We start from the raw sequence: 25,008 nt of genomic DNA, 5'->3' as shown, positions 1-25,008 counted from the left end.
CTGCTCTCAAAGCTGTGGTAAGGGGACAGGCATGGTCATCGCTGCAAAATGTGAATGAGTTGGAAAAATTTTGTTCTGAAGAGAAAAACTGGGAATAGTGGTTAGCATAGGTCTGTATCTGACCTGGCCAGAGCCGTTGTGACCCAAATGGACTCTGGACTCAGCTGAAATTGTCTGTCCATGTTGCAGTTTGAGCCAATTGAATTTTCCTTTTCCTCCCTTTTGACCAAAACGCTTTGGTGGACATGTCTGTCTGCTGCATGAAAACGTGGCAGAGGTCTCCAGAAGTTTCCAGAGAGTTTGGCAGTGAGCATGAGGTAGGTGAGGAAGCCTGTGGCAAACCACGAGATGGTTTGTGCTCTTCTAGTAGGAGCTGTGGTCCTTCCTGCGGAGCAGCATAGAGCATCTGGTGGCATGCAGAGGGGAGGGATGACATGAGGGCATTGAAGAAGTGGCAAATCTGAAAACTTGACTATAAAAAGATATACTGATACCATTTAACAGCCTTATCTCCAACCTATTGAATAATGTTTGGATACCTCATTGCCGCTTAACGGCCTGACAGTGTAGGGTTTGAGGGTGAGGAAAGTAGGTACTATGGCCACCTGTTAAAAACAGACTTAACTCCTTAAAGTGCACAGGTGCTGGAGGAGACAGGGCATTAAAATTTGTGTATGACTGGCTGTCTCCAGTCGTGCTGCCTATTGGAAATGCTTTTCTCTCTGGTGGCGTTTAGCCCAAGCAGCCATGCCCTGTTGAAGAGCAGGGCTATGTTCTGCAAGAGGACATCTCTTTGCCTTTGGTGAGGCCCAGGCTCAGTAATAAATAGTGTTTCTGCTGGGGTGGGGAGACAGAGGTGTGCCCGTGCCACCGTGCTGAGGCTCGCTGGATGGAGGGAACTTCTGAACTCCTGATAACGCAAGAGCATTTGGTCTAAAATGGTTTGAGACAGTACTCTTAATAGTGTTGCTGTGCTGAAAATGCCACTTCTTGTCTGTTTTGTAACTGTAAGGCATTAGAAAGGGGAAATGACCTTTCTTTCCTTTTGTTCCTGTTCTTACTGTGATTCACAACCTGAAAAGCTTATTCTACCCTTGGCTGGTTTGGGGTTTTGTGCTTTCACTAATGCTGCTTTCTTGACCGTATCTCTCCCACTTAACCAAGAGCTGGTGACTTGGCATCTTGATGTAGGTCTCTTCTGGTGGACACCTGTAATTGGTTTTCTGCCTGGTGGCATCACTTGTCATATACCAAAAGCCAGATAAACTTAATAGTGATGAAGGTTTCCTGATACTTTTTTTGAGAACCATGAATCTTGTCTGTGGGTTAAAAAAGTCTTCTGGGCTTGTGAATATTTAGTAATGCTACCGAGGTCATGTGCCAATCATTTTATTTTTTATATTTCTGACATTCTCTATCTGCACTGGAAGAATTAGGCAGCTTTGGGTTATGACAGAAAAATATACAGGTAGGAGGCTCTGTGATACTTCTTCACCATGCTACTTCTTGCTGTTTCACATAACATCTGAGGATCTTATCTCCACTGGTTTAAATGTGTAAATGTATTTGACTTGAGGAACCTGAGGAGGACTGAGGAGAAAACTTCTTCTGGCAGATGCTGTCAGTCTCAAAAAAAGTAGGTAGGCTCCCTTGTCATGAAGATTGTGGCTGCACAGACAGTCAGAGCTGGCACAGTTCCCATGTAGTAGAGTAGCTCGCACGGCATTTCTGTATTTGTGATCAGAGATGAAGGGGTCCTAAGGGAGGATTAGCAAGAGTATTTTTGGGGATTTCTCTGTGGCTTCCTAGAGATGCACAGAAAAAGCTAATCTCTTTCTCTCTCGTTATTTAATTCAGCTAACCTAATTGGAAAACCTCCTTAGAGCAGACTCTGGCAGCTAGCTGTAGCAGCTGTACAATTAGTAGTGTCACCTAACAGGAGAGCAAAACAAGGAGCGGTAGGAAACTGGAGGTGGATGTTTCTGTGTATCTTAACAACCCTCCCAACAGCCAGGCTTGCTAGAATGAACTCAGCTGTGAATTTTAAGAGCTTAAAAAAAAAAAAAAAAAAAAAAGGAAAAGTCTGAGTTTTTACCGACTTAAATTTTGAATGCCTCGATTTTCTTACCACCAGTCTTGTTAAGCTGTTAAGCTGCACAAAAGGTGTATTTGACCCCAGCGTTACTGTTTTGGCTATATAACCCCCTCTTACTCATTGAAGTAGTTTGGGGGTTTGGGCATTGTTGTAGTTTATTTACAGATTAATTTAATAATGAAATTTTACACAAACATGACTGGACGTGGAGGCTCCTGGGTTCTCTTGCCCATTCCTTGGGGTGTGAGCAGTAAAGCTGAGCGGGGAGGAGGTGTATAATTAACTGCTTTATATGTCTGGGGACAGTTCTTTGGCCTCTGCCCTCCCAGCTTGGCTACTGGAGTATGCTTTATTTGGGGATAGCCCTGAAGCCCATTAAGAGCAGCAGCTGGTGTGGAGGAGAGCAGCAGCCCCGGGGCTGACCGTTCTGCAGCAGGGCGGGAGGTGACGGAGCCGGTGGCAGTGATGCTCCCTGGCCGCACGGTTCGGAGCTGTACGTGGGCACCAGAGGGCAAAGACAGGTTTGCATTTGAATTGCCAATTTGGCACTTTACAACTTCACATCATTAACTACCGTGATGCTAATGTCATCTAGCCGTACATGTATATTCAGGGAGCGTTTACTTAAGAGTATCTGTGGGGCAAGTCTTAATTTCCCAATCTGTGTGGAGTTATGCGGTCGTCATATTTGAAATGTGTGACCCATGGTTATAAAGGATGGGTTTTAGAAGTGCTATTAACCGAGTGGCATGTGTCAGGGACTGGAAAATGTAGGCTATTTATAATTATCCACAGGTGGAGAGGGAGGCAGCAATGCAGAGTACCAGTAATAATTATCAGCAGTGTAGAAGTTCATCTCTTAAGCCGTTGGGTCTAATGCACTAAAAAGTATTTGATCTGAAGTCTGGCACAGCCTTCAGATGGAACTGTTCAAAGGCATCCTGACCTAATTTTGCTGCGGAAGTGTGCGAGCCTTCCTCATTCCTCTAATTTGTTGCAGAAGGTTTCAATGATAAAGTCTTCATCCTCTACACGTGCATATATTTTACTGCAGAGCATTTGAATAAAAGCAGCCATTACAAGCCAGGTGGTAAATATAGCATGCAGCTTAACAGAAAAGACCTTCAATTACGCAGAGGCGGGCCCTTCTCCTGCACTTTGCAGTTGTCAATTAGCTTTCCTTAAGACTTTTTTTTATTTGCTAGGTCTTTTTGTGACTAATTGCAAAGCCCGAAGTGCAGTGCTGGCTCTGTGTGTACGAGTAAAGACTTCATGTTACGCTGAACTCCTATTTCAGTGAACAGCTCTAAAACGTGATGCAGCTTATGAATAAAAGTTTGCTTTCTTTTCCAGGGAAATAAATCATTAATTTATAAAACATTGTCCACAGAGCTATGCAAATTTATCAGTTAAAGCTTATAGCGTAAGTGCTTTGACTTTCCTTTGGATAAATCAAAGCAGATGTAATGACATTATGTCTTAATGGACTTTTGTCTTCAAAAGAAAATGGGGAAAAAAGAAGTCTGTTTTTCAATGGTGGTACAATAGACCGTACTACAGAGATGGGTAGTGCTCCGTATTATTGTCTGTGTAGGTGTAGGCTGTTTTTATCACAAGACAAAAACAAACAAAGCAACCTGAACTGAGAGCTTTTAAATTCTGTCTAACCTGTCACTTGTCTGTTTTCTCATGCCATTATCACCGCAGTGGTGGTGTAAGACTACCAGTTTCCTACCAGAAATGTCGCTTTTTGTTCAGTGTGCGTTTTTTGACTTGTGCTAACGGTATTTCTGAGCAATACTGCGCAGTACATGGTAACTATAGTGCACTTAATTGTAATTTGTATCTTAAGCTCTATATGCTCTTTTTCTCTCCCATCTCTTGTGCTTCCAACCTCATTAGACTGATCCCCCCCTCCCTGCTGCTTTTGTGCTGTCAGACAAGGCAGGTAACTTAGCACTGGCACCACTCTTCAGTCTCATGTTGCAAGTACAAGATCCAAGAGCAGAAGAAAAGGTTGGTGAAGAACTGGGCCTGCTCTGGTCCTTTGCCTACCTTCAGGAATCCTTCTGCTCACTCAGCTTGCAGCAGTGAAAAAGAGGGAGTGGGGAGGAGGCGGTGGAGTGACTGAAGTACTGGCAGAGCTCTTGGCGGGGAGGGGATGCTGGACTGCTGACATGTCTTGGCCAGACCATAATTCAAGGAAAAACCTGGAGGTGACTGGTCTGGGGTGGAAAAGAGTCACTGTATCAGGGATACTAGCTCCATCTTTGACTTGTCAGGTGTGTCTGTTTGACAGCACTGACGCACATGAACCAAGTGTTTAAGCAGATGTGGATGATTTGAGCACTGCATCCCTCATCCCCTTTGCTTTTTGGAAAGTGTGCGGAGCCAAACTTTGCAGCTTGGCATTTCTCCCTGCTCTTCAGGTTTTCTTGCAAGCCTTTGTATTCTTGTCTCGGACTGGGGAGGGATGGGAATGGTGGGTGTGAGGTGCTGATGAAGCCAGTGCTCCTCCTCTGACCTACAGCATCACTTCAAAACTTATTTTTGTGCAAATCACCATTTGACTGTTTAAGTGATCAGTAACTGTGCTTGCTCAAATGGAGGGGGAGCCGGCTGAAGTTAGGACTAGTTGGAGAAGTATCAGGTTACTGAGGGCACTATAATCAAGGTGACAGCTGCTTTCCTTATGCTATACTGAAACAAAATATCCCAAACTGCTCGACAGAGCCTCACCAAATACATTAACCTCAGTGCTTTTACTCTTTCCACAAGTTGGTGGAATACTTAGCACTGTTGGCTAATGAAATATTGGAGTGCTAATCTCTTTCCATGGATACCAGAGGGGAAAATGTTGAGTATTGCTACCCCAAGAGTGCAAGCGTACGCATGTGCTAATGAACTCTTTCAAGGCAAGCAGTGCAGGGAGGAAAGCAGTTTCTCCCGGGGGTGCTTGTGCACCCGCTGTAGGTGCTGAGTGTGGCATGGGGGGAAGAGGAAAAGTGGGCTCCGGTGCGCCCAGGGGGATTATCTGTGGCTCAGCAGCTGCTGTCTGGATGCTTGCTTCTCCATACTCTGCATGGTGAGCAACCTGTTAACAGAAACCTGTCTCCCTCCCACTCCTACCAAGGTATTTACACTTGCCCTTAAGTAATTATTTCTTTCTTTGGCTACTTAAGCTGACATACTTTGAGATACTGAGGAGTGAAAAATGGGAGGTGCTACTTGATATAGCCTTGATGTGCTGCTCGGGAGAAGTGTGTTTGAGGAGCAGGCTATAAGAGTCCTCTCTGAGCTCTATACCTCCCTTCTAATAATACCAGCTGATTTGATTTGATTTTATTTTAGACAAAAACTCCTGTGGGTGTCTGAGCCACAGAAAAACACAAAAATACCTTGCTGGGTTTTGGGTGCAGTTTGTTTCCAGCGATGAAGGGCAAGCATGTGTGGGGAAGAGGTTTATGTGAAAGAATAAGATAAATGGAGACCACGAGAAATTACTAGTCCTGGACTTCATTGTGGGACTGTGAATAAAGTTTTAGGCATGGTCCTCTGGTACAAAGCCCTAACAGGCTTAGAGAAAACTAGTCTTGCGCTTAGTTTTTGGATTGCCAGAGGCTTGCTCCCAGAGCAGTCAGAGGACTGAAAGCCCTGCTTTCCTTCAAGGCAGAGGGACCTTTTCCCAGACCCCTGCGGAAGGGTCTGCTGCAACAGACGGCATCAGGAAAAGGGAGGTTGAACTGGGGAGCCTGAATCTGTAAAGACAGACTTAAAAATTGCAGGGGCGAAAGGCAAGAGTAATCTTCTAATTGCTGAGCCTCACTGTACGGAAAGTGTAGCTTTAGCGGTTACGTGCCGACTGCCACATCCCCTTTCTGGTTAGGAAAGGCAAGAACAAGGAGTGAAAGGACTCAGAAAATCATCTGGATTAACCTTGACTCACACAGGTCTGATAAAAGGCACCAGGATTTCACTGAGTGCATTTTAAGAGATGGCTGTAAAAGCCTGAGGCAGGTGGAGCTGCAGCGGGAGGGAAGGTGGGCAGTCTCCAGCTGCAGGATTTGCCAGGGGCTCCTTCCCCACCATGAACTCCCTCCACGCAGCCCTCCTGTTCCACTGGGCTGCCAGCGCAACTGGAAACCTCCCCTTTCCCCGGCCAAAGAGCCTTCTCCAGCTTATGGAAAAGCACGTCTCTATCACTTCATTTGTGGTCAATGACGTGAAATGTTTCCAGAGTTGAGAGTACATGCGGAGCAGTGCTGATACTCCTGTCAGGGCAAAGAAACGGGCTGAGAGTTAAGGTATTGGTAGTGCACAAACTCTGTATTTCCTGGCTTGCAGTTGCTTGGTTATTTCAAAGCACCTAGTTTATCCTTTTGTCTTTTCTCAGTTGCACCTAACTGGGGCGAAGCCTGTGCTGTGTGGAGACCACGTTGGAAGACGTGCATTTTGAATCAGAGAAACTGCTCAATAGTGAGGAAGGACGAATACCTGACAAACAGCTTTTGTACCTCATTATTTTTACTCGTTAGAAGGTCTGGAGCACGAGGTGCCCCAATAACAAATCTCCCATGAGCAGAAGACTAAGCCACCATAGTCACAGTTGCATCCAGGCTTTCCCACGGGGACTAGTTAACCTGAACCCTTGCAGGAGGATGGATGGGGCGTGTCAGGTCCCCAGTCATGCAGCAGAGATCACTTGCACCTCTGTTTTCAAAATTCTTGAGGTTTTTCTTCCTTACAATGCAAGTAGAGGCTGAAACTGTAAGGCTGACCTCTTGCATGAGGTGACAGCTTCTTCCAAGGGAGAAAGAACAAGCACCAAGGAAATTAAAGGGAGCGTTGTTCAAATAAGGATTTTTTAGGGCTGTTTTGTTTCCTTCTTCCATAATTATTTTTAATCCTCTACTGCTGGCAGCATAAGAGGCATCAGAAGAAGGCAGTGTGTTCATTAGGTGTGGTGCAGGACTTGTGAAGCCTGACCAAAATGAATAGGCTTCACTGGATGGGCACTGAGTACATGCTCTGGAAAGAACTCCTTCATTTTCTCTTGGGGTTTGGGAGATGAAGGGCGACTTTCTTTCAGCCCTCCTACTTATTTAAAATAATATGCTGGCATGCCAAGCAGAGCAGGATTTATTTTTAATAATGCTGGGGGAAGAAGCTCATGATTAAGAAACTGGCGGTTTGTGACTCTTAGTTTGTTTTCTTGTATTTTTGATGCTGGTGTTTGTATGCTAAGGTGTTCATAAAAGCATAAGAAAGTGTATTTTCGGGAAAGTTGTGAAATGGATGACAGTCTCTGAAAGGACAGTGTGTCTCTTCTGGCAGCATCATGGTCAAACAAGTAAATATGTATTTTGGTAAGGAACCTAATTTTGAAAACATCTATGGATCTGTCCCATCATGCCCTCCTTAATGTGTTTGTAATTCCAGGCAGTCTTGGAAACACCACAGATGTCAAATCCAAGTATTTTCTTTTTTTATATTTCAGGAATTTAAAATTACTTTTTAATTCTGTGATAATGGTCTGGATTGCTGCACAGTAAATACACTGGCTTTATAGTATAATTAGCACAAGTTAGGGATGAAGTAGCCCAAAACTCCAGTAGTGGTGTCTCAGCACTTTCTGTGGAGGAAGAGGTAGCTGAGTACCAACTTCTGTTCATTTTTACCTCTCAGCTGAAACTGTTGCTAACAGATCTTATTTGGGTGTTTGTATTTCCAATGTGGAGGGGTCTGCCCTTAACTAATGAAAAACGTCAAACTTTCTTCTGCTGAAAATTTGGTAGAGGGGATGGAGTAATGCTGTGCTGCTGCTGCTGCTGCTGCTGCTGATCTCCTGTGGGTACAGAGGGCATCGAGAAAGTCAGACGGAGAGAGACAGGGAAAGAGGACAGAAGAGCCACAGTGTGACTTTACATGCTGAAAATCATCCTGTGACTGCTCACAACCAACTAACACCATTCCACAAAATTATGCATGCTTTGGAAGTGGCTGCAGCAACAGATGGGAGAGAGGCAGCCTTCCCTGAAAAGGAGGAAAAAGCCTCAAGAAAACCCACTTGCTGTAACTTTTGTTTCCTTCTACTTTTGTTTTTGTTGGGTTTTGGTTTTCTTTCGTTATATGGAAGATGTGACTACAATCAGTTCCTCGCTGTACTCTGCCCAAGAGTCAAGCGAAGCACTGATGGACCGTGAGTGGGTACCCAGCACCGTCACTGCCAGCAGAGGTGCCAGGAGGTGAAGGGGTTGCCTCGTCTCACCAGTCCCTGAGCTGCTCACCTCCTTCAAACTGGTGCTTTGTCAAGGAAGCAAGTTTTGCAAGTAATGTTGTGAGAGGTGAGGGCGAAGGTGATTTATTTGTGGGACTCCAAAAAGACGATCCGGGGAAGTGGAGGTGTGTCTGCTATTATAGCTGCTCTTGTGAAAGCAGAGGACCGCTTCCACTATGAGAAGCAGGGCAGAGTGGCAGGTTGGAGCTGACTATTTGGGTGGAAAAAACCCAAATACCCCTTGTGCTATTTCACATCTGAACTGATGTGAAAATACACAAACCGATATAGCTGTTATGTCAATAATTCAGCGTAACGTAAGAAATATCTAGCTCCTACTGCAACACCAGCAAATCAGTTACTGCTTTGTTACGCTCACGTATGAAGTAAAGTACCTGTATTTTATCCGTTTATCTTTGGAAATCTCTATGATTCAGGGCTTTCAGCATATGAATTAACTCAGTTAAAGGTTATGCGTTGCAGTGCATATGGTTATAGCATGATGAAAATTAGCTAATATTTTATATAAGCTATTAAAACTTATTTAGCTTTTACCTAATAAATATTTATTAGGCGCTAAATATCAGTCATTCATCCCTGATAAATGAGGTTCTCCAGGAGGCAGCTTCAGCTGGGAAGTCATCTCTCTCCTGTCCTCTCTGCATAGTTCTACATTAAGCGATGTTTCCCACCTGCTGCTTTTTGGCCACGGTTGGAATGTCCCTTTTCAGTGCCTGTCACCCAGTCTGGATGGAGATGTGGGTATCTTGCACTTCCCAGCACTCAGAAAGGGGCCAGTTCTCCAGGACAAATCCTCTTAGAGATATGAATTCATTTGCTTTGCAGTGAGGATTGAAATGGATCATCTACTCATGCGATGCTGTGATTTCTCCTTGGGAATTTAGGTGGATATTATGCATGTCACACAGCTGAGCTTCTGAACACATTCTGCTTTTTAAAATATGCTTTTAACTGTCAATATACTCATCTGTGAAACTTAAGCATCCAGAATTGACAGGTGTTTTTTTAGGACTAGACAGTCTTTGCGGAGAGGCAAGTGGGAAGGCAGTAGTAAAATAAAGCATTAGACTATTTGGGATTGCTGGTTCAGCTTTAGTATCAGGGATGACAAGTCTGGGTGTACTATGGATGCCATTTTCCAGGACACTGTGGGCCATGCTAATGCATTTAGAGTTTGGGTTGGAGGGAGCAAGATTTTCTACAGCACAGGAAAACAATAATTCATCTGTATGCATTATGGCTGTTGGTGGCAAGGGCAAAACGCCCTTTGTACATGAAAGGATCGTATGTTACAAGGGAGAAAAAAGACAGGACGGGGGAGCTAAAAAGAATTGGCCAGAATTGTATTGGTTTGTTAAAAACCAACAGACTAGGTAAAAACTCACCAAAGAAAAGATCCACCCCAAAGTCTAACTGATTTTACCATGATCAGCTATGGCCTACCAGGCTAGCCTCAAACAGCAGCTTGGGATATGCTGCTGGCTGTTTTAAAAATAAATGATTGGTAAGTGGTATTTTGCTGATGCATTAAGTGGTGGTTTGCTGCAGGATTGCCTTGGGGAATCAAAACAAGTTAGAGACTTTACTTTTTCAAATATAAAGTTTCTATTGCCAAGCAGTTCAGGGATTTCCATGCATCAGCATGATCTGCATGGATTATGGAGCCAGATTTAGTTAAATGCTTTTACCATTTAAAAAAGTCAACACTTCCTAGCAATCTTGTATAAGGAACACTAGATACTGTATTAATTTCCTTTTCAGTCAGTGTGTCCTGCATGAGGTTTTATTTATTTTTTTTTTTAAAGCGACCATAGCATATAAAACTTTGAGGATTAAAAGTGACTTTCAAGGGTGTAATTACAACACAGTTCTCTGCTGCAAACACTTGTTTTGTAAACTGTCTCTGTGCAGCTGGACTTACCCTTTGAATGAAGCCTTATGTACCACCAGAGTTAATATTTAAACCAAACCACCGGCTTAAAATTGGCTACCCATTACCCCAGTTACATTAAATTAGAAACTCTGGTAACAAAGTGAAAAGGTTCTTGTTTTATAGCATGAGCCGCTTTCCCACCCTCAGGCAGCAAACATGCTCTGAAGAAAATGGAGTTCAGTCCTCCAGCTGCACATGGCCATCTCAGTGCCGCGAAAATAGAAACCGGTGCTATCCCAAATGCATAATTCATCCCGTAGCTAGCAGGCATTCATGCAATACAGTAAATGGTGATGGCTCCTCTGAGCGTGCCACAGGTGAATGGCAGTGCCGGGGCTGCGGTGCCTGCGCTCGCGTGCCCGTTCCCGGCTCAGGCTCTTCCGTCCTGTGCCCGGTGGGAAAGGTGCCCTAAGAATGATGTGGGCAGCCTTGCTGGGGCATGCAGGGACCCCTCTGGTTTTGGTGACGTGAAGGCTGACCTTGCAGCCACTTCAGTTATGGGGAAACTTAACCTGGTATTGTCTTGGTTAATGTAAAGCAAAGAGTTGTAGAAATTAACAGAGCTCGACTTTGCTGGTATCCTTTGGATGAAAATATATTGCTCTACGGAACATGATTATGTTCTGCATTTGTATAGGAAAAAACAGTTTTGTAAGCTGTATAAATGCTGTGTGTTGTATTTTTCTTCCTTCCCTCTTTCACACAAACCATTATTTGTTTCTTCCCCTCCATCACATCAGTGTTACTAGTTACTGCCACCAAAAACAGAGAGTTGAGATCAAGATGGTGTTCACTGTTGGATATTTGAGAAGCACAGCATAAAGTAGCTCATTAATAGCATCCTTTTCCTCGTCTACTTCTGAGCAAAATTTTCTGAGCATTTCTTAATTTCCACTAAGAAATTTGAGATACTCTTGCTTTTACTCTTGGTTCTGAGCAAATGCCATCAACTTGACTGAAGTTTGTGTTGTAGTAGTTTGAGATCTTACTCCAGCATACAAAAAAAAAAGCTGTAGCTTTGGAGACACTGAATGATGGAATAATCTCAGGTAGAAAGGGTATACAGAAAGGTGTTGGGTTTTTTACAGAGTGAAAGCATGAGAAAGATAGCTGACCTGTCACTTGTTTTGATAATAGATACATACACATCTGTTTCTCTACTGCTTTGATTTATGGAGGAATAAACATTGAGCAATGAAAGTAAATATGGCATGTCAGAGAAAGGTAGAAGTTTAGGTGGCTTCTCAACAAAGAGAGGAAATGCTTTGAAGTCTGTCCTGTACGGGTGCAGAGTTACAAGCATGCAAAACTTTTCATTCATTACGATGCCTTTCAAAAGAGATCTTTTTTAATAGGCTTCATCAAAATGATTCTTAAAAAAAAATTAAAAAAAAAAAAGTAGTTCCTTGCTTGCAGGTCTCTTCACCCCTTTTGTTGCTGTATCTCTGTGTCCACATAGGATGTAGATTTGGCAGAACCTCGTTTATTTAGGAAGGGAAAGTGCTTCGGTTACACTGGGTTACATCAGTGACTCTGATGGATGCAGAGAAGTGTTGACTGTTTCATGGTTATGCCTTAAGGAAATTAATCCCCAAATTAAGTGGATGCTTGAACCAGCGGGAGAAGGCCATTCAGAGAAGCGTGGTCATCTTAATTTCCCAAGTATGTCCCTAGTGCCAGCAGTGGGGTGGGCAGCCCTCCTGCCTGAGCCCCACCGCCAGCTCCCCCTGGGGCTGGTGCCCCAAGCCCCCCGTGGCACCTCTGCAGAGTGGAGGGGGGCTGGCATGGCTTGGAGGCTCTCCAGCTGTGCTGCCAGCTGTGTCCTTGCTGAGGAGCAGGTGGGCTGGGCACACGGCTGGGAGCCCCACGCTGCCCCATGGTCCTGGCTCAGTTGCCTCACTGACCCTGTCCTCCTCCCGTGATGAAGGGTCTGGCTGCCCTGCCGTTGGCGTGTGATGGCCACGTGGGACGAGTACTGCCTGGGGTCTGCCTGTGGGCCAGGGGCCATGGCTTGGCCACATGGCCTCAGTAGCTGAAGCCAAGCTAAATCAGAAGGCTTGGGGATTTCAGTCATCAAGGGAGAGAGGTCGAGCTGGCAGCGATTCCTTGTTGCAGGAGTCCACATCTGTGAGTGCATGTGCTTTGCTCTGCTGGATGATGGTCTTTATTTTGCTGGAATTTAGGACAACCCCAGTCTCTACTTTACTTAGATGGATTTTGGTTGTATAACACTAAACAGTGGCTGATCCATCGCCTCACTTTGCTCTCTTCAGCTTCTGGTGATTGTCAACCTTTAAATAAAACTTTGTGCAACTGTGATAGAGTTTGTGTTGTGGGCAAGCTCTAATCCAAAAGTGGTAGCAGGGCACTGGGCCAAAACTGACCCCGTGTGTTCCTTGGAGGGTTTGTTGACTGTGTTAAAATGCTCCATGAAGTGGTTTCACAGTTTTGGATTGATCCAAGATAGGCCAAAGCATGCTTTTGTCTGCTGGAGATCTGTTTATTTATTTATGAACTTACAAAATAATTTTAGTGCTCTGGAGGGAGAAGAGAATGGTACAAAATTCAGTATAAGCACCGAATGGCATGAACCCTTAGACTGACACTGCACAGGTTGCTTTATTCAGTACCATATCTCAGGGAAAAGTCTGTGAAGGAAGCAAAACCCACCAAGTGTTGCACTGGGAGGAGCAGCCTGTGTAGCCTGGGCTGAGCACAAGGAGCTGACAAATGCAGAGAAGAGGCAGCTGGCTGCCTTGCAAGTTTGTCCTAGGAACTGTTGCTTCTTTTATAATTTGATTCATTTTTTATTCTTTATATACCGAAGGCAGTTTATGTGCTGTGTTTGGCAATTAAAGTTAGGAATGCAGCTGAAAGGGGGAATGCAAATCACTGCAGACAAGCATGAAATTGTCTCAGTGGAAAAGATGAGTAACTTCAGAAGAGAGTCCTGTACAAGTGGCTCACTTATTTTGGTCAGCCCTTCAGAGAGGGAACTGAAAGAAGTCTGTGAGTCTTGACAAGTTTCCGCCACGCTAACTGGAAGAAAGGATGTTTCTTCTGTGCCTCACGTGAAGGAAACCAGTGGTTGTCATTGCCTGGTAATTCTGTTACCTGTTGTTCCTAATCATGACTGAAGCACAATACGTGTGCCATGTCCCTGTTTCAGTTAAGTAATATTTTCCATCCCAAGCTCTTCTTGCAGCCTTGTTTGTGAAGCACTCTTGTTTTCTTACTTGGTAACTGTCAGATGCCTGCTCTTCTCCCAAATCCTCACCCCTGTCCCAAACTCAAACTACTAAGCAGTGTAGGCATAAACCCATGGCATCTTGCCTGTCTCTGGAGCTGCAGCCCAGGCCTGGCTGAAGCCCAGGCTGTTGGATGGCCACTGCCTTGCTCCTGCTTGAGGATACTCTACATGGCACAAGCAGTGCATGTTTGCAAGGGCAGGAATTGCACTGTAGCACCTGGGAACCTGCAGCTATAGCCTTTGGTCTAGCATTGAGTTGGCCAACTCGTACAAGGTGTAGGTATGAGTCTAGCAGTGCAGAGGTTGTGCATATGAACCTCAGCGAAGTTGCAGAGTTGAGTCCTCCGAAGTTGATGCCACATGTGACACATGGACTGAAGCCTTAATTCTGTTCTTACGTACTCACGATCCCTGGAAGTCATTTATAGTTCTGATTCTGTTCTTTGTTTCCTGCCAGAGAAGCTTTGGTGGTGTGTCCCATATAGATCAGGCACAGATGAGGTCTAGTTTATTGGGGTGGAGTACTTCACTTGAAACTGTACTTACTCCTGTGTTCCTCTGAAGCTAGTTGCTCTGCCCCTGGACTGGGGAGCTGGCAGGATTTGTAGGCACGTACCCTGTGGTGAGTGCAGTAAGGTTGTACCTCTGAAGCCCGAAGTCAGTTCTGCTTCGCTCCAGAGGATTTGGCAAACCCAAATCCTTCCTGCTGTGCCGTTAGGCCTGGCAGATGAATGTGATTAAAAATAAATCTGGCAGCTAACTGTTTGAATTCCCAGGTGGCTGAATTTCTATGTAATAGGACTTTCACCATAATTTATCCGCTTGGGGTGTATTAGCGATGAAAAGCTGCCTTTCTGCAATCACAGTTTTATTCATCATGTTTTGTTTCTGCAGTTGCTCGGTCTTTATGTCACTCATCTTTGCTACTAGGTGGCTTTTGCTACTGTAAAATTTGAGGTACTTTATTAAGGAGAAGCTATATCGGGAAATTACACCTTTATTACACCTGCCCTAGTATATACTTTCCTTCCTTTCTTTCTCTCTCCATTTTTCTCATACCACTTCAGCCTCAGAGCTCAGGTGATGAGACCTCCTTTGCTCTTTGTTAGTGAGGCTTTTCTCCTGTTTGAGGAGTAGCCGTCAGGCAGCGACCTGCACCTGGATGCTCACTTGTGGCAGGGCAAACCGTGGCCTGGGTGTGCGAGGTGCTCGCTGTGGTACCTTCTTCTCCTGTGGGCAGGTCTGTCCTTGGTGATGGGGGGCTGGTCTCCTCCTGAGGCTGCCTCGCCAGCAGAAGAGGGAGGGTGGTGTCTTGGAAAGTAGAACAAACTGGTGTGGCCTACATGGCAATGTGGTTTTTCTTTTTGGCAGCTGTTTTACTTGACTGAAATTCCAGCAGCCGTGCTTCATGCGTGACTCTTGGGGGAGCAGGTTTCCAAATCGTATTGGTGCAGTGACTTGGCTGGTGCCAGCAGTCGATATGACCTGTATTTGTCCCTCAAGGTGTGTGACACCTGCTTGTGTAATGTTGATAAAAGCAAAATAGGCAGAGAATTTTTTTCCCCTCCCCTTTTCCAAGTGAAGCTTCAGCTTTGGACCTCTCTCTTCTCGGATGTGCCAAGGGAGTTCACCTCAAAAAAGGCGTTGTGTGAGTTTGAAAGCACGGTGTAATCTGCAGTGTGGGATTTCTGCTAGCATGTCACCTCACCCTGCTTCACTGGCCTTTTGAAGAACTTGACGAGGAAAGTAGAATTCGTAGTTTATGACATGTTTATATGGGAACAACAGTAATTTACCATAGACCCATAGTTTTTACTCTCTTCCCATAATTCACCTTAAACTGCTCAGTTTTAGAAAGTGTGTGCATTATAAAGTTATTTTTTTTCTGGTTTTATATCTTTTACACGTATTCTGTGGGAATTTTTTATAAAAGATACTTTTTTTTAATGTCATTAACTTCCTATGTCATTTTCTTCAGTGTTGTATGATACTGAATGAGCATTCCTCCTGTTTCTTGAAGCATCTTGCCTTTGTTAGTGTATAATGTTTCTGCAATTCATTAAGCTTTATAAGAGTTTCTTTGCAGTGAAAGAAAAGAATTGCAGGTATTTCAGGAATCTATGAATAGCTATCTCATAAAAAAAAAGCTAATAAGAGGGGAGCATTTTTTTCTTGGTAAGCTGAGTTTCAAGAGAGGTGAGTACTAAGAGCTTAGTGTTACGGCCTCCTTGCTAAAACGTGATACTTCAGCTGTGTAAAAGCAAGCTGTAGTCTTCAGTGAGATTGTGGAGAGATAAAAATACAGATCCACACTGTGTCAGAGTATTTCTTGCCACAGCACTGAGTGAGCACTGAGGTCTCTTTATCTAAACCAGAAGTGACAGCAGTGTTGCCTTCAGCATGGCCAAGAGCTAAGGTAGAAGGAGGGGGACTGGTTAACAAGTCCCATTTGAGCGCCTGTAAAAAGTAAATAACTAAATTACTTGCAAATTCTATAGTATGCTACAAGTCCGTCTCTAGTAAGGAGCGTTAAATAATTCTGATTTGGAAAGACATCTTGGGATGACCATTTTACCTTTTAGAAAAGTAATTCTGCTAGATTTGCTTTGCTCTATATAGTGAACTGCGGTAGTTGCTGTGAGAGCCCTTCAACCTTAATGCCTTCCTTTTAGGAAGTGGTATTGCTAATGGGAAGTTGTACAGATTAGGTTATATCAGTGCCTGGTTTCTATCAAACAGCTTAGCAGGAATTGCTGCATTCTCTGCTAATACATTCAGTCCTCTAATGGTGTATCTTTCTAAACGCAATCTCAAATGAGATGCGGTAGTACGACTTTTGTTTCATGACTGTACTTAAGAGTATTGCCTTTAAATCATGGAGGCTTATTGTGCTTCAGTTTACTTATGTTTAATTTTTAAGCAGGGATTCCCTTGAGCTAGGTACTCAGTTTTACTTAAGGCACATAATAAGGTAAGTATCAGATGTGGATGATTGTTTAATGGCCATGGATTTTCACAGTGTAATTAAGGTTAATGTTTTCCTAAACTTATTTGGTTTTCTATCTTTTTCAGTTAGTGTCCAATATAAACGATAGGTTCGTAGGCTACCTCTGCTCTAATTTCTTTTTAATTTTTCTAATGTGATTTAATTATTTCCAAGGGGGGAAAAAATCCTCTCTGGTTTGGCTTCAGCATTTCAGCAACCTATAACCTTAGAGGAATATGCTAAAGCCTGAATTTAGCTAAACTTTTCTTCTTCCTCTCTCATCAGTAATGACTAGAAACAGGTTTCCATAATAGAAGGCTGCTTCTTTCAAGGGCAGTAGTATTACCAGTGCTGTGTGTTCAACCCACACAAGGTGGGTTTCATTACAGATGCTGAAGAGCAGTTCCATCTCTGTTAGAGGTTCCAACAAAATAAAGGGTTTTTTTTCCTGTTGTCAGAAGCAGCCTTAGGATTTTGCTATTGAGCAAAGTTACCCCCAAATAAGTAAGTCTAAATTTATGCATAGTACTTATGCTGTATCAATTTTGAAAATAATGCTCATTCCTTCCTAAAATAAAAGACATTTGATTCAATGCTACTGGTTCAAGGCAGTATCAGCAAGACACAGATAAATCTTGCCTGTGTGTTTGAAAGCAGGAGAAACATTGAGATGTTGTCTTGCTTCACATAGAAAAAATTTTAGGCCCAGATAATAGAGCTCATTGAGCAAGTTTAAACTGGGAATATGTTTTCTGCCTTGAAAGGATGGAACATACATAGAGTATGCAGGTTGCTGATGAGTTCTAGTTATCTGTGACTGTTGTTATTGCAGCAACTATGCTTCATGTGAAAATCAAGGAAATTCAGAAGTATATGCAAGTTTTCTAAACCTCCCTCTGTCCCCCACAGCCCGTGTTGTGATCCTCAAGCTGTTGTGAGGAGTTTGTGTATTGTTTTCTGTTCCTCACAAGAAGTACTTGTATTTAAAAGAAATTAAAAGCCCCTGTGGGAATGCCTGTTCTGTAGGAAGCTGTCAAGGCTTTCTAGTTGTATATGCAGTAAAGCTTACGTGTTACTTGCACAGAAGTTAATTGCTCCTATGTTTAACTTAATCACAGACCTCAGGCATATAAAGAAATTAAAATCTGGGACTTGTCCTTCCTTGGTGGTGGCTGGATTTTGGGAGGGGTTTTTTTTGTGTGTGTGTGTGTTATGTATAGAGTTGTTTTGTTTTTTTTTTCTAAAATTGTCCTTTTATCCCCTTTAGAATTATTGCAGTAAAGCAAAATGCCTATTTTTAATAGAAGTGAGTGCAGTATGGAGTACAGTCGTGCATTTATTTTTTTTTTTTTGACTGCCTGTACAAATTACATTCTACATACTATGCTGCAGTGTCTTAGTAGGCAGTCTGATTTATGGTTGAAGACAAATACCATTGCTACTGTTTTTGAGAGCCTGGGAAGGAAGGAAATAGGTAGTCTTTCTGGTTAGCTTTTTTTTTTTTTTCTGGAGTGCTCTGAAATGCTTGGCCTTTAGTCAAGAGAACAAAAGCCCTCTTGTTGGTTTATGAGGTTTTGGGGTGTGCCTATACCCTAAACATGTCGTAGTAGCATCTATTTTGGAAGCTTTATTTGGAGCTTTCATCAATGATGAGGAGGGAAGAGCTACTATCAACTCCTCTGCCTGGCCAATTTCTGGCTTAATCAGCCAAGAGGGAAACATCAGTAATAATGCATCAGCCTTGGCAAATCCTGCCTGGACAGGTCTTTCTGGCTTTGCAGAAAGAACGAGTTGTTAAGCAAGATTTTCTGCTAATCTCTGTGTAAATATGGCTGGTGGTATGTACAATGAGAAACTCTGGAAGTAAAAGATCAACAGGTGTTTTAACATAGGTAATGCTTCACTCTGCTGTCTTCAACTGCCCATCTAATATAAGATCCAGTTCAGGATTTCAGCCTGCAAGTCCTTTATAATGTCCTCTGAAGACTTGCCTTAGTTTTGCAAAGGGACCATGTGGCTGAGAACTGCTGAAAAGCTACATGTAAATCTGTGCAAATCACCTCATAGCTACGTACACTGAAATGATAGTAAAGCTTGCTCCAAATCAGAATATTTTCTCCAGCTCTTATGCTGTAGGTACGACTAAGTGACATCTTCTAATCCCATGCCTGTGTCTACAGGCATAAGACTGAAAATGGTTTTCTGTGTAGCTGTGGAGCCCAGGGCTGATGAAAATGCTGATCTCTCACTGCAGAGCCAGCACAGCACAAGCCTGGTGAGAAGGGTGCCCTCCTCTTTCTCACCATGCCCTTGTCAGCATTTCACCATGGCAAAAGGGGATGAGGATTGTTCCTTCCACAAGAAGCTGTGGCTGCTGCAGCAGCCTGCTCTCCCACAGCCTCCAACATGGATGTGTCAGAGGCGGCAGGGGATGCGTGGAATTTAGTAATCTGTAGGAGAGCTCAACAGGGTGCTGCACAGCTTAGATGTGCCCCTTCACTGGTGCAGGAGCTGTTGCTGGTTCTCAGGGTCTTTCCCACAGCAGCAAGGGGAACCAGTTTAAGCAACTCTTAAGTTGTGGTGAGGAAGGCAAAGATTGGGGTTCTTGGTTTTCTATTTATTAGAAAAATTGTCTAATAGATTTGTGTTACAAAGATGTTAGTGTTCTCACGTCTACAAGGAACAGGTTATTTAAATTAGCTTTGAAGGTTTGGAAACTTTCTTTTTCTGTGCTTGGCATTTTTAAAAAAGGCAACCTGAGAGAAAAAAATTCTTGAGAGTAGTTCTTGTATCCGGTGTAATTGTCTTGCACACATGGGATACGGAAGTCTGTGTTGACATCTGACGTTGTGAGAAGCATCTGGAGGTTTAGTGTGGACCTCGTCATCCTAGATGTTTCTAGGTGGTATAAGTGGACTCTGGAAGACCTGTTGGGTGACACCCTGGAGCTGTGTCCAAAGCTTGCCCTGCTGTGCAGGAGCTGCTGTCACTGAAGGGTGATAAGCCAGGCTTTGTTCATGTTGTATTCAATACCTGTGTATAGGGAGTGTGTGCTGAGGTTACAAAGCTGAGTGTTTCAGAAGTTTCAGACACCTGCACAACCTTCATTCAAGGTCCTTTGTCTTGTATGCCACAGACCAGTCCCTGATTCGTAGACAGCCTCCTTCTGCCTGCAGCTCCTTCCCTCCCAGCATGGGACAGAGAAGAAAAAAACCTTACCTTTTTGTGCCATTTGAGATGCCTTCCAGCACTGGGAGGTTCGCACAGTCCTGGAAGGTGCAACGGGGCCTGCAGGAGGCACACGTCCATCTGGAGCAGGAGCTGGGGACAAGGCAGGGTGCCTGAGGCATCCCAAGCAGTGATACGTCCCCGTGTTTAGGAAGCTCAACAGGGCTCCCCTGGCTGCATTGACTAGATTTCCCACTGATTAAAATAGGATTTTGGACACTGAGCTCAAGGCAAACGCCTGCCTAAAAGTAGGTGTCTTTGGAGCTGAATCCTTTGCTTTAAGCCTGTCCCTCTGGGTAGCTGGGCCTCTCCAGGAATGGGTTTTAAATTTTCCATGCTTGTGTGTGCTTTCTCTCTTTTCCTTTTCCCCTATTGCTGACTTCAGCTTGGGGCCAGGAAGCACACTGATATCCTGTAATTGCCTCTCAGATGTTAGCTGTGAAGTTGCTTTTGTATAATTGTCTTGTTTTGTTCTCAGCTTGTTTGTTCCCACAGCCTCCTATTACATTAGGACAATATGTCCCTCTCGGAAGGTTTTCTAAGCCACTGTAAGGTAATTTCATCTTGCTGACCAGGACACCATTGTCTGTAAGTGCATTATATGCAGGTATCCTTAGGGAGTTTTCATACTGTGTGGGCATTTATCAATAGCCTGGCTTGAAAGAGAAGAAGGTGACACAGGAATAGGAACTGGAGTGCTGTCTTATGCTGAGGGAATAGGTCCTTATTGTTTGTAGGTAGAATAGGTGTATAATTACCAGCAATTTCAAGCACTTTTTAACATAAGCACATCTCACATTTACATGTTGGCCTTAGGTCAATTTTTCTGCTATACTGTAATTGATAGGTATACAATCCTCTTTTACATAGAAAAGAACTGTGAATTTTGAACTGGTTTGACTGGTTTCTGTCTCATTGCATGATAGATATGGAATGTTTAATTTTAAGCCTTAATAGATTACACTTCATTCTCATTGTGCATGAGAAAATAAAATAAAATACACAGTCTGCAGGTTTTACAAACCATTACGTCCTTCCGAGATAGCACAAGTTTGAATAGTTGTGTATCTTGTGGATTTTGATTACTGTATCGTAATGCAGCTACTCCTTTGGTTTCCATTTCTCAAAGTGGCACGTGGAAAATCTTATTTCTAAAGCATTATGTTCAGCATGCATTCTCCTCTACACCCTGGATGGTATTGAGAAAGGATCTGATGATATATGTTACCTTTCATTTAATGACTGTCCAGGGTAGAATTAACAACTGGAAGAGAGTTGCAGTGCTCCAAGTGTGGAACAATCTAACTTTCATAGCAGTCATCAAGCGACTATGAGCAGCATTAAGAGGAAAAAAGTTTACCTGGAAGAATTTTTTTGGCACATAGTACTGTGCTAATTAGACAGCAGAAGTGGTTTTCTATATAGCCAGGTCCGCGCATTTAGTTGCATGACGGTGATGTCCGGGTGCTTATATACTTCAGAGCTGAAATAGCTGCTGTTGTATATGACCAGAGAAATACAGCTGCCTCATGCTCTGCTATCAGGAATTATGCTGCGTTTGATTTTTTTTCCTCCTTTGTAAAGCATCCAGAGAAATGAGTCCCGGCTGTCCCAGTCCAGGGACGAGTCACCTACTTGGTTGGGTTACATGGTGTCATTACAAATAAACAGAGGTCTCTTATTGGAACCATCAGCTGCAAAAATACGGGTCTGCAGCCTGAAGTCGTGGGGTTTGGTTTTTTTCCAGCGCATCTTATGGCAGCACTGAGATACTGAGGTTTCTTTCTGAGTCTCATAAATGTGCTGTTGTCACAGTAATTGTTCCCTTGGAAAATGCAGAAGATCTGCTGGCTTTACAATGTGCCTCTCTACTGTTTTATTCCAAAACTCATTCAGACCTACTGGAACCTGACATTATAGGTGCCATTTCAGTTAGAGATTGACTCCCTTGCTTAACATGTGTTGGAAGGACTGTTCAGCTGTTAACTGTTAACTTAGGAGTCTGAATTCAGACATAAAATCAGGGCTGTGAACAGCCCTCTGGAGGAGTATACCTCTCTTCATTGATCTGTAGAAGGACCTTTTGGTCCTAAATTTAGCTACTCTGAATTGAAGTAAAGTTAGGTGCTTGAAATACACAGTGACTTTCTGTCTCTCCATCTTCTTAGTCTCATCTGAGAGTGCTGCTGTAGTAAAGCCCTGAATTCGATAATCCAGCATGAGGCCAGTGAGTTCAAAATTACAAGTGAAGTCTATTTGTAGTGATTATGCTAATTGTACAGAGATATTGAGAGGGAAAGGAATGTGCATATGACTCTTTGGGGACTCACTTTGATCCTTTGCCTCCCTGTGCCAAGCGGAGAGGGACACAGAGAGTAGGAGTAGGTGCAGATAACGTTTGAAAAATACTTTACATTTCATCTGAGGCTGATGTTATGTTTTAGGCCATGGCACTTTTCACCAGGCCAGCTGAAACCCCCAGCCCATGCAGGAGGCACCATCGAGGTTGGGTGGTTGCAGTCAGCAGCAGAGCTGAGCACCGGCGTTGCGAGGAGCAGTGCCCTCCTGCTGGGCTCCTTGTCCTGACCAGCTGCCATGCTGGGCCCTTGCTGGAAGCTCAGAATGTATTGATGAATAAATACATGGGGCAGGAGCTGCCTTTAAACTAGTTGTCAGCTGAGAGGTGTGAAATCAGTGACTGATATCGCTGTTATGGAGAACCGATTTCACTTTTGCCACATCTAAATTGAATGATGTAACTTGTGCATTTGTGGGATAACCTGTCCGCCCACTCCAGATAAAGCAAGGGGCTCTCCCATGTGAAATCCTGGCTTTTGGGAGGGGATGAAGGGGCAAGCAGGTGATGGATATTAGTCATATGCTTTATATACCATGTTAGAGAGCACTTTGCAACAACCTATGCATGGCAGAATAAAGGAACATGAAAAGGTTCATCATTAATCCACTCTGGAAGCCATCTCTCATGTAAGGGAGATGGCCTGGGCCTGTCGATGTCCCACTGGGGAAGTGGGGTAATCCGGGTGCGACCCTGTTGCAAGGGAGAGCTACCTGTCTTTAGCTCTGGCCTCGCTCCAACCTGAATCCCATGCCTGGGCTAGAGTGCCCACGTCTCCTTCTTGGTCTTCCCCTGCTTAAATGGTAACACCTTTAGTTTTCTTGAGTAGGGACATCAGCTGCTGGCATGCATAGCTTTTGCTGGCAGGGTCTGGTAGCTCTGAGAGCGAGGGATACTTCCATCTTAACCAAAACGTGTCAACACAGATTACGTTGTTAAAAGAAGTAAGCCTTTGAATCCCCAACACTACGGTCGTAATCCCACAGTCATTACAACATCAAGCAACAAGTCTGAAAAAGATGTCAAGTTTGATGCTGTTGCTTGGGATGGCTTCAAGCCAAAGCAGCCAAGCTCCATGGGCGGCACGGGACCACAGCTGCGTCCTGTGCTTTCTTCTGAGGTGCTGAGGTTTCAAAGAGTGGGAGGATGAGGGCTCTGGTGGGATACTCTGCTTTGCTTTGGCAAGCCCTCAGGGTATTTACTGCAATAATGCATTCAGAAGGGAAGTAACATGGCAAATAGCTGCCATAAGTGGAGGTTTCACGGTATCTTCTGTGCTTTGCTTGAAAATACAAGCCTGAGACTTGACGTGTGCCAGGATCACTGTGAATACAAACTGAATCTGTGTTTAATTCCTCTTTAGCATTGGGGTATAAACAAGGAGTATGTGCCCTGGAAATTTTTCCAGCTGCTTGCAGAGAAGCAGTAATGGAAGCTCAGTGTTGAGATTGATTGATTACTCACAGATTATAGAGCAGCAATTGCAGACAGTTTTACTGTTTAAACACTGCTTGGTATTAAACCACTTTTATAGCAGACTAGAAAGGCAGATGTCCATTTAATCTGTTTGGCTCCTTCAGTGCTGCATAATGTCATGAATGACAACCTTCTCCGGCAAAACAGAAACCTTCAGCTGCACGATCCAGCGGAGTAGGCTTGGAAGTGAGGGAGAAGCTTGCTCCTTTTAGTGACTCCTTTGGTGAACGTGAGCTTTAACTTTCAAATGATAGGGCTGATTATAAATTGCTAATAGGATAAGATATATCTTAGGATATATAGGATACTGGTTATAAATCAATAATAGGATGTTAAGTTGATTTCCTAAGATAGTATAAGGTGGAGGGGTGGTGTGAGGTATCCTAAACGATCCCTTTATTTGAATCTCATGTATTGGTTTAAAAAAGAAAAGACAAAAAAAGCAGTACTATTGCAGCCTGTCCCTCAGTGAGGTTTTGTGGTCAAATCTTTAAAAGTGCCACTTTTATACTTTGCTTCAGCAAATGCTGACGGACTGCAGTTGGCTGTTACAAAACCAAGCGCTTTCCATTTTGTGTTGCCTCTGAACTGTGGCTGTAATGAGCACAGAGAGGGGAAGAGCACAACCCCCTTTCGTCCTCACAAAATGAGGTTTCGAAAAACCAGGCCCCGTTGGCTGGTCAGTGCTAGCTGGACTTGCTGCAGAGCTGGTACAAAGCAGGCTGGGAGGAGTTAACGTCCAGCGGGTGTGTGCCCGGGGACAGCTCACTGGAAACTTCTCCTCAGCTTTCCGATGACAAAATGAGGTTTTTCACTCTGAATGCAAATGGTGTGCCACTTCAAACCGGCCCTACTGGGAAAGTAATGAAGAAAACACTGCATTGTCTGTAAAGGCAGGCCGCTACTTGCCTGCCGGGTCGCCTTTGGCTCCTGGCACCGTGTGCTGCCTGCCCGAAGCCGGCGGCCGCCGAGCCGGTCCGTGTGAGGAGCGGCAGCGTCCCCGGGCCCTGATGGCTGCCGGTGCCCTGGGCCACGGGGCAGGTGGGACAGACCCTTCCCTCTCCCTCCTGCTCCGTGGCCTGCTGTAGAAGATGGAGTGACCTCCAAAGCAGATTTCAATAACATTAGACTTGCAGAGCGTGGCCTGGTCTTTCTTTTCAAAATTGTGAACAGGCTCATGGAGGACATGGTGTTTGAGCAGAAAATAAAGAGCGAGTCCTGGCTTTCCGGCAGGCTTTGTGGCAGGTGGGGCTGTCAGCAGAGCCTCCTGACTCTGCCCTCACCCCGGTCATTGAAAACCGAGGCGTTATCCCACAGCTTTGCGCTGTGTTTTGGGGGGTTTATGTCACCTTTTTGGCGTTGTTCTTCACAACCGTTCATTTTTCC

The 25,008-nt window shown here is 44.1% G+C and overlaps 1 protein-coding gene across 1 annotated transcript in view; it reads left to right on the top strand.

The window, feature by feature from the left end:
- Nucleotides 1-245: 245 nt before the first annotated feature.
- Nucleotides 246-25,008, top strand: part of SDC2 (syndecan 2) — a 51,418-nt gene continuing 26,655 nt past the window's right edge. Inside the window, exon 1 of the mRNA XM_010577142.1 lies at nucleotides 246-317. Coding sequence (XP_010575444.1) covers nucleotides 246-317 — 72 coding nt within the window. The remainder of the gene's footprint in view (nucleotides 318-25,008) is intronic.

Source organism: Haliaeetus leucocephalus, unplaced genomic scaffold (genome assembly GCF_000737465.1).
Source record: "Haliaeetus leucocephalus isolate CR32 unplaced genomic scaffold, Haliaeetus_leucocephalus-4.0 Scaffold555, whole genome shotgun sequence".
NCBI classification, from domain to species: Eukaryota; Metazoa; Chordata; class Aves; order Accipitriformes; family Accipitridae; genus Haliaeetus; species Haliaeetus leucocephalus.
The sequence above is the reverse complement of the archived record's forward strand: the minus strand, read 5'-3'. Positions and strand labels throughout refer to the sequence as shown.